The 10,000-nt window shown below is 42.4% G+C and overlaps 1 protein-coding gene across 5 annotated transcripts in view; it reads left to right on the top strand.

Annotated features, from left to right (window-relative positions):
- LOC122634499 (homeobox protein homothorax) overlaps positions 1-10,000 on the top strand; it is a 352,644-nt gene that overhangs the window by 187,841 nt on the left and 154,803 nt on the right. For all 5 annotated transcript variants that reach the window (XM_043823493.1, XM_043823494.1, XM_043823491.1 and 2 more), the window contains one exon: positions 8,925-9,035. In XM_043823493.1, coding sequence (XP_043679428.1) covers positions 8,925-9,035 — 111 coding nt within the window. The remainder of the gene's footprint in view (positions 1-8,924; positions 9,036-10,000) is intronic.

The following is a 10,000-nucleotide window of genomic DNA, read 5'->3' as shown; positions in this document are numbered from 1 at the left end:
TCCTCTCTACGTGAAAGAAAAAGGATACGTAGTACTTATTCGTGTATAGCTATATAAGAGAAAGAGATAGTCCAAAGAGAAAGAGAAAGAGAGAAAGAGTAAAGTATCAGTTCGCACGCTCACCGACTCGTGGCGCTTCGACTTGGATCGTCCTGTACTTGCTAAACTCGCCGTTAGCTGGCAGCACGGGTAAGGCACTTTTAAGCTTCTTTCACACAGGATGTTAAGTTAAAGAAAACCGCGAATATTTGATCTTAAGAAAGATAAAAACGATAACAGCCTTCGATTAAATCGAAGCAAATTCGAAATGATATTCGAACTAATATCGAATTCGGTGTACGAACGATAAACCGAGGATTTTCGACTCCCGTTATAATAATATCGTTCTTTCACGCGTACCGCGAGCGAATTATCCTACCGATCCTGGATCGAACAGAAGATCATAAAGATCTGATTAATAGAGAATAATCGCGTTTCATACACTTTTATGGGCAATTTGTAAGCAAATCCCTTGGGTCGCGTCGCACTTTCGAAGCAGCAATGTCCTCCTCTCTCTCTCTCTCTCTCTCTCTCTCTCTCTCTCTTTCCCTCCCTATCCCTTGTTTTTTCGGTCACGCTCGATCGGGGCCGTCGCTTTGAAATATAAACAGTACATTTGCATGTTTTCCGGATTTAATTAGCTCCGATGCGATTATTAATTGGCCGCGGGAGCGGCGGTGGCGGTCGTGCGTCGATACGCGTCCGCAACCAACAGCCGTATTTACAATTTTCGTTCGTAAATAACAAAGCGCGGCGACGCCGCGGGCCGGATTTTAACGAGGGAATTAATAATCCCATGGAACGAACGCGGGGTAGGATCGGAAGGCCGTTCGAACTGCCGTATAACGACGATCTCGCATAACCAAAGCGGCTCGGTACCGAAAAAATGGGAAAAAAAGAGAGAAATAGAGAGAAAGAGAGAGTTTAGGGAGAGGGAGAGAGAGAGAGAGAGAGAAGGGTGCTGCTAACAGCTCGCGGATCTCTCGAAATTGCCGATTCAGGAGAATTACGACTCACGCTTGCTGAACGTTTGCTGAAAGGATGCTCGATTATATTTTTACTTTTTTACTCGTTCCTCTCTCTCTTTCTCTCTGTTTTTTATACAGTCAATAATACAGGCGTTGTAAGTTCCAACGTTATAGTCTCGATAAATGAGATGTAACTCGTCGTTTGATGGCATGTTACGAGATTTAAATTTCTATTTCTCTGTCTTTCTTCCTCCCTCTCTTCTTTTACCTAAAAACCTCATTGATTTTATCTTAAAACGCGTTTTATTTGCAGAGTATTTAGTTTCGTTTAAAGCAGTATCGCCAGTATACCGTTTGTACAATTTCTTTTTTTCTTTTTTCTTTTTTTTTTTTTGTTTCTCTTTATCTTTTCTTTTTATTATTGTTTTGTTTCCCGTTTTTAATTTAGTACGGAATGTTAACTTAGCCGATACTCTTTATCGGCGTTCTGATAAGTTCACTATATCGGAAACGATTTTCGTGTTGTTTTCTTTTTTACAGTAAGCAGCATGGGGAGGGTAAGAGGAGGATTTCTTTCGCGTTGAACTCGCCAAGAGAATGACTGTGCTTTTGTTTCGCGGTCGTAATTCAAGTTACGCCGTGGGTCAGTCCGGGCTCGCTCGCACGAGCACGACATAGTTTATCATCATTTGGTCCGGACCTGCCACAACATTTTAAACCTCTCCCTCTCTCTTTCTCTCTCCTTCACTCTCTCTCTCCCTCTCTCTCTCTCTCTCTCTCTCTTTCTATATCTCTTCTGTTTCTATATATACGGTCAACGACGCGAGTTGTATTCGTCGCACCGTTTCTCTCTCTCTCTCTCTCTCTCTCTCTCTGTCTTTGTCTCTGTTTCTGTCTCCGTCTCTCGATGTTTTTTTCTCTCTTTTCTCGCATGTATTTTTGAATTAACATTGAAGTCTAACGCATCGTATTATCTCAGGCGTAATTAATATAAAATTCCATTAGGACGTTTTAGAAAAGAGTAGATGTATCCCATGGAGAAAAATATTCTCGTTCGATTCGTTTCGGAATGGAAAGTAGATAGGTGAAAGGAAAAGAGGGAGAGAGCCAATGGTCGAAGGGTTCGGTAACGTCAAGCACCGTCGATTCTCCGTGAATTTACGCTAAGTGCAACGGTGTTGCAGCGACGGGAGCGGTAATTCGGAGAACGTGGTCCTGGGGTCCCGGGGGCGGGTCGTAGGTCGGCAGGCAGAGTGCCAGAAAGAGAGGAGGACCGTGCCTGGGAACCTCCTCCTCCTCCTCCTCCTCCTCCTCCTCCTTCTCCTCCTCTTCCTCCTCCTCTTCCTCTTCGACCTTCCTCTCTTCTCCCTCCTCTTCCTCCTTCCTCTCTTCTCCTTCCAACGTACCTACGCACAGAGACTCGGAATTGTAGCGCTAATTAAACCAACGCGTGTCACGAGGCTGACGTCACCGTCCGTGATTCCTCAGCGTCTACTACCTCCTCTTTCTCTCCTCCTCGTCCTCCGCCTATTTCGCTCGTTACGCTTGGCCGGTCCTTCGGATGCTCCGAGTTTCGACGTTCGAAGGGCGGATTTACGATGGGGTTTTATTCCGAACGGGAAACATGGCCGACCGGGATTCCATTGTAAATCGTAATTGATATCGTTTCGTTCGCGATATCATTAATATTTATCCCCGCGAGCATTCGTTAGATCCGCCCGATTGGAGCCGTTTCGATAACTCGCTACGTTCCGATTCGTCGGCGTGTAATTGCGCTCGATGCTCGATTTCGCGATCGAATTATTTCGTTGTAATCTATACAATCGAAATAATAATCGTTTTCAATTCGAATAGAATATATTTATACATATATAGAGCCGCGCGCGCGTGTATGTGTGTCTGTATATATATATATATATACATATATATATATATATATATATATATATATGTATATACATAGCAGATAGAGACAGGTAGAGGTATCGTATAAGTGTAGTTGAAGATTCGTATCGAGAGTAGTTGTCAATTTATTCCTCGTTCTAATGAATTTAATTTAGCGCGAAATTATCTCTTACCTTGTTAAAATACGAAATAAGAGACTGTAATCGAGAAAAGAAAGTACGGTAAAATACGCAAAATACTTACCTATCTACTTACTTATCTACTAACAGCGTTTAATAACAATCAATTCGGACGTCAATGTTAATCACCTTAAAGAAGCACGGCACAATTAGGGAAATCTTTGGGTATACCATTCGACTCCTCGTTTTATAAACTTTTAACAAAATATAACCGGGTCTTTCGATAAAGGGAATCGCGAAATTATAAAGGAAAGCTCTGGACTCGTCCAGCCGGGTCGAATTGCGATTCGCGTTGCTAAGTGCCAGTGTAAATTTCGTCTCGGACGCCACCGACGCCATTGAGAAAGAGTGTTAATTGCGAATTTGCGTTTTATAGAGGAAGTTGGCACTCGTACGTTCGTACGAGTATGTACAACTTTGAACACGTTCTGGTAGATGTAGGTAGATTGGTAGGTAGGTAGGTAGGTAGGTACCTACATACGCAATGTCCACTGCTCTCAGCTGTCGTCGTTGAATTTACGTTAACACCTTTGTTCGATCTTATCTTCGGTACGTAGAGCGGGCCCTTCGACCGTTTCCATTACGCGCTTCTTGCCATTACGCGTTTAATGGTAATCGTGCGTCCGTACGACTCGAAATGCCGACCTATACTTGTCTCTCTCTCTCTCTCTCTCTCTCTCTCTCTCTCTCATACGCGTGTCTCCGTGTATAGGTAGATAGGTAGGTACATACGTACATAGCAATACATGTATACGCAAGCGCAGCTTGCCAGTCGAACGCGAAACGTACCTACCTCTTATCTTTATTCCACTCGCTAATGCGCCATGCTTTCCACGTTTGACGCTTATCGTAATCGTCCATACTTTTTAATACCTCAGCAATTAAGTACCTACGTACCACCAATTCGTTTACAATTATGTCTCTTGTTCGCTACCACTTCGCCGCGAATTTATCCAATTTTTTTTTTTTCAAAAAAGGAATAAGCAAATAAATGCTAATAATCTAATTCTTTATTTAGCGGGAGAGGAGATAGTGCGAGTGTGAGAATCAGAAAGAAAGAAAGAGAAAAACTAAGAGAAAGAAAGAAAGAAAGAAAGAAAGAAAAAAAGAAAGATAGAGAAGGGTTTTACTCGAAGGAGTCTTTGTTTGAAATCGTTCGCCATCGCGAAGAGCAATAAAGGAGAGTCAGGTGGTTACACTCGAGACCGAGTCGGCGAGATAGCGAAAATCGCGCGGCGTGCTGCATACAATTAATTACTATGCTCGAGCGCACTCTTCTCTCTCTCTCTCTCTCTCTCTCTCTCTCTCTCTCTCTCTCTGCGTCCCTCTCTTTTGAGTTGTCCTCTCGGATTCTCTCTGTGGACAGCAACCGGCGAGAGAATTCGATCCTCTCGCGCGGCGCTCGTTACGGAGCACCGCCGCGTCCTGTTTATCTATTTGAATTCGAAAGACGAGCCGAGCGAACGCGGGCCCGCAACAAATTACGTTTATCGGTCGTCATTAATCACTCGACTCTCCTCGAACATCTGCGAGAGGCCACCTCCCGTTTCTCCTCCGCCTTGTCTTGCCAAAGACGGACGATTTCGCGACGCTGACGTAACCCGTGGAAAATTCTTATTCGGCTTATCTTTCTTTTCTTTTCTTTTTTTTTTTTTTTTATTCTTCTCTCTTCCTTTTTCTTCTCGAAAATATCCAATCAGTTTTACAGAAGAGAATGTACGGCCGGAGACTTTACCCAGCTAATCTTTCGGTGAGAAAATAATTTCAACGCCGTTCGTTCATCCCGATCGCTGATCTGCGGATTACTTTTGTCCTAAATAAAGAGAGAAAGAGAGAGAGAGAGAGAGAGAGAGAGAGAGAGAGAGAGAGAGAGAGAGAGGATAGAAAGAGGGTGCCAACCTCGAATAAATTATGCGTCTGCAACATTGGTGGGTGGCTGTGAGAGAGATAGAGCTTAAGAAGAAGGATAGATCGATAGATAGAAGAAGAAAAGGATAGAAAGGGAGAGATAGATCGTTAGATAGAGAGAAAGACAGAGAGAGAGAGAGAGAGAGAGAGAGAGAGAGAGAGAATGAGAAAGAGAGAGATACAGGCAAGAAGGAGAGCAGGTGCAAACTTGGCCTGTCAGGAAGTCGCTTACAGCTCGAGGACAAAAGCTTCCCGTGGGACTCGTGCTCCGCTGGAAACGCGGGTCTCGGGACTAGGGACCGAATAGGACGAAGAGAAAGAGAATAAGAGCAGAGTGAGAAAGAGAGATAGATAGATAGATAGGTAGATAGAGAGAGAAAGAGAGAGAGAGAGAGAGAGAGAGAGATGGAGGACGAGCCTAACTGTGAAATAACAGGCTTGCCTCCTCAACCCTCGTCCCGAAGATGCGAGCCTCATACGTCACTTCCTTACGGCGAAAGAGGGCGGCGTCTGAGGGTGAAAGCAAGTTATATTGATTTATTTATACCGAGGAGGCAACTCTGGTGTGATGGGGTTATTGAGAATGTAACCTAGGTATATCTTTCTCCGCACTATAACGATATCAACTTAGCTCGGATTTCTCTCTCAGATTAATACTTTTTTACTATTTTGCATCGTAATAGATAAACATTTTGTAACTTTGATTCTTGCATTTTACCTACCTATCTACTTACCTATCTATCTATCTATTAAACGAATAATCAGCTATGAAAAAGTATAAAGAGAAAGAAAACGAACAGAAGGGAGAAAGGAAGGGAAAAGGAAAGGGGTAGGGTGGGGTGTGGTGGGCTGGGGAACTCGGTCGCGTGCCAGTCGAATTACATTTCAATTTATAAACGTCAAGTCGGATATTCGGATGCAAAAGTAAAGCGATAGTAGTCGGTGGCTTGGACGATGATGACGTGGTCATCGTGCCGCTATCCATCCGACCGTTCCTCCTCTTCTTCTTCTTCTTCTTCTTCGTCTTCGTCTTCGTTCGTTCGTTCGTTCGTTCGTTCGTTCGTTCGTTCTTCTTCTTCTTCTTCTTCTTCTTCTTCTCCTTCTCTTCTTCCTCTTCGTTTTCACTTCGTCTTCGTCTCTACATGACTCGGGCGCGTGGCATGACTGTCGCGAACACGCGAACCCGTAGACCGAAGTTAACTCGCAATTTAGCCATGGCGATCGTTCAAAAGAGACGTCTCACTTGATGCCACTTAGCAAATCCTCCCTCTTCCTCTCATTCTCTCTCTCTCTCTCTCTCTCTCTCTCCCTCTCTCTCTCTCTCTCTTCTATCTTATTCTTATTTTTCTTTCTTCGAACTCCTTTTCTCTCTTCGAGTTCTTACTCCAGAGAATCCTCGAGACTACGATGATGAGAAACGATTAAATTTACTCGCGTGCAGGAAAATATGAAAAGATCGTTCAGTTAATAACGCGATAGTATAGTTACTTACCTACCCTAAGAGGGTTCATTACGAACTCGCTTTGCGTCAATCGCGATCGAAGTGAAACACGGTTATTATCGGAATTTTCAATCGCCCGCGAGAATAATCGTAATAAGAATTTTGTTACGAGTCCCCCGAGCATTGGTATACTAACTATGTAAGTAAGTAAGTAAGTAAGTAAGTAAGTAAGTAAGTAAGTGAGTGCTTACGTTACGCTCGAGAATTCGAAGATTTTTCAGATTTTCCCACGGTAAATCAGAAACCGTGGAGGTTAATGGGCCCGACGCGTATGATTACAAGCTGTCTCCGAACGCTTATAAATCTTCTCTCATCGCCCTAGGATTCCTACTACAGGTATACAAAAGTTCTCTTCTCTCTGCTACGTGGAATCTCGAAATAGCAGTGACGCACACGGTTGGTGTGCTCCTACTGGTCCAACCAGACGAAGAAACGTCTTCGAATAATCCTGATATATTCTTCCTTCGTTTCGTCTCGACATATACCTAATACAAGATAGAAAAAGATATATATATATATATACACCTATATGTATAGATAGAAAAAGGAGACAGAATCCTGAGACATAGTCCTCGAGAGTGTAAAAACACATAGCCGATACCGTTCGGCTTTTGCCCTCCGTTCGATCAGACTTTAGAAGGCCAGTTGTATGGATTCGTCTTTATTTAGCCAGAAGGAAAACGTCGATGTCTATCTTCTAGTCGTAGAGTGTGAACAGGCGTCTCCGAAAACTCGTTCCATATGGCGTTAAATTTTCTGAAGGAGTTACCGTACTGTATGTTTTCTCTTGCCACTGGTGATTCGAAAATAATCACCAAGAACCCATAATTTCGCGGTTTGACCACGAATTGTCCCACCTACCTTAACCGCAACTCCAAGTTTTAAGGGCCTATCATTTCGTTCGGACCGTCTAATCAATGTTTTGTAAGAGAATTATGGAATAATAAAGACGCACGCTTACTTTCGTGTTTCGTTCGTTTAATAATGTTTAACGCGTATACGAGTTCGTTTTATTTATTTCTTTTCTTTCTTTTTTCTTTTTTCTTTTTTCAAAGTTTTTAAATGTTAATTATCAAACGTCTGTTTGTGACGTATGTACGTGTGTCATAAGATACGCTTTTTAGATCGCGTATGTTTAAATGGACGTGTGGTAGCGAATGTATTAAGGGTATAATTTTCATAGAAACAGAAGAGAGAAAGAGAGACATAGAATAGAGAAAGGAGGGTATATTCCAGAGATAAGACTATATCCTCTCTCATCCAGCGAGACCTCCCACTCTCTTCTTTGCGAAATTACTTCGCTCCGTGGCTTACTCTTATCCCGTACGGTGGCACCCTTTCTTACCGTGTATCCTCATTCGCTCGGGATCTACGTGGAAATAAAGTAGACGCCTTTTCTTATTTTCACATCCAGAAAATTGCACTTACGTTCTCTCGTGTCGTCTCTTCGTTGGAGACAATAAAAATAATAATGATGACGATAATAATTATAATAATAATAATAATAATAATAATAATAATAAAAACAATAATAATAATTATTATTGTTATTATAATGATAGTGATATGATCGTAGTCATTATATGGTAGTTAACGATATTAATGATAGCGATAGTACACAGGGGATTGGAATAAAACGTAATAATAGTTTTACAGATCGAATCGTCGCGATCAAGTTTTTCGTCGATCTCTTCGTGAACGTACGTTAAAAGCGTAGTCGATTAAACTTACGTTCGTGCAGTATACCCGAATATAAATTCGGAGATAAAAGCAAATGCTCTCCTCTCTCTCTTTCTCTCTCTCTCTCTCTCTCTCTCTCTTTCTCTCTCTCTGTCTCTCTCTCTCTCTCGCTCTCTCTCTCTCTCTCTCTCTCTCTTTCTCATACCCGAGCAAACTTCTATTTACTTTACAGCACGTCGCGTCGGAGTTTATTCCGCGATAATAAATTTTTTATCGGACTTTCGCTCGTTCGCGGATAAGCGCGCGATGCATTTATCGTGCTGCACCGTTAGGCGGATAAACGATCGAACGAATAACGCTCTGTAATCGGACGTGCTCTTTGCCGCGCTTATTCAATTATTTTTATCACGACTTTATTGTTTCCGGTCCCGGTATAGTGGAAAAGAAACGAAAGGAAGCGATCATTTTTGTCACCTGCATTTTTTCTTCTTCCTCTTCTTCTTCTTCCTTCAGAATAAATTTTGAACGATATATCCTTCCAATAAAATTATAGTAGTATAAAATTTTATCGTCGAATAGGAAGTAGGTAACCGATAAGTCGTCATTGAGATGTCTTGGTATTCACGTTACTAGGATTCTTCAAGAATTATGATAACTTATGTCGATTGATTCGACTATGCGCTTGTACTTTCTAACGTGAATAAATACGGCGCAAAGATTAAAAAAATAATTTGCTTGTTTCAGGAAAATGGTGTCCGCGTAGAGAATGGAGTTCGCCGCCAGACGCGCAAAGAGCGGCGAGCGATGCTGCGCGTCGTGGCGTCCTTTATTCCTCCGTCTTCCTCGGCAGCCCTGGTAAGTTAATAATAAGAAAAAATGCATATATATATATATATATATTACATACAAATACATATATACATAAATACTGGTATCTCATACGTATCAAAAGCTAAGTTAACAAGCCACCCTGAAGAAGAAACATAGGTATCAATCTCAATCAACCCTCTCAAACTAGATAGAAAGACCTAGAGGGGAAAGTCATACTACTCTTACATATACCTCGGTACACTTAACGACATTTTTTCGCGCTCTAACACTCTCCGTTTCGATGCCATTAATCATGGAATATTATCAGTGCTAGTTTTGCGCGTTCGTTCGTTCGACGAGATAGGAAAAAGACGATGGAAAGGGGGAGGCGTAGGTGTACGTAGGTATATTGGTATATGCAAAGAGTCTCTCTTTCGTTCTCTATCTCTCTCTCTCTCTCTCTCTCTCTCTCTCTCTCTCTCTCTCTCCCGTTTTCTCGCGAGGAGGAGGAAGAGGAGGAGGAAGAGGAAGAGGAAGAGGAGGGCGAGTACACGCACAGCAACGATGGGAGGAGCGAATCGCGTACGGAGCATAAACAAGTTTTAATCGTGCCTCGAGCATTCGCCGCGTTGAATAAATATTGATATCGGCTGACGCGACGGCCAATCAGAATCGGGGCTTATAAAACAGGGCGCTTACACCTCTCTCTCTCTCTCTCTCTCTCTTTCTCTCTCTCTCTCTCTCTCTCTGTCCGTCTCTATTCCTCTCTCTTTCTCTTTCTCTCTTTCCTCCCGCTTCTCGACACGGTGACGCACGTACAAAACGGCAGCTGCGATCGCACGAAAATAATGATCATTATTCCGGGTCCGTAATTGCGAGCGATCAGCTACGCCTGATAGATTCGATCCATCGGGAAGTGTTTTACTTATTTCCTTCTCTTTTTTTATTTTTTCTTTTTTCAAACTCTTTATCTTTTCCTCTTTTTTTTTTTTTTTTTTTTTTTTTTTTTT

This window comes from Vespula pensylvanica, chromosome 15 (genome assembly GCF_014466175.1).
Source record: "Vespula pensylvanica isolate Volc-1 chromosome 15, ASM1446617v1, whole genome shotgun sequence".
Lineage (NCBI taxonomy): Eukaryota > Metazoa > Arthropoda > Insecta > Hymenoptera > Vespidae > Vespula > Vespula pensylvanica.
Note: the sequence above shows the minus strand (reverse complement) of the source record. Positions and strands in the feature narration are given on the sequence as shown.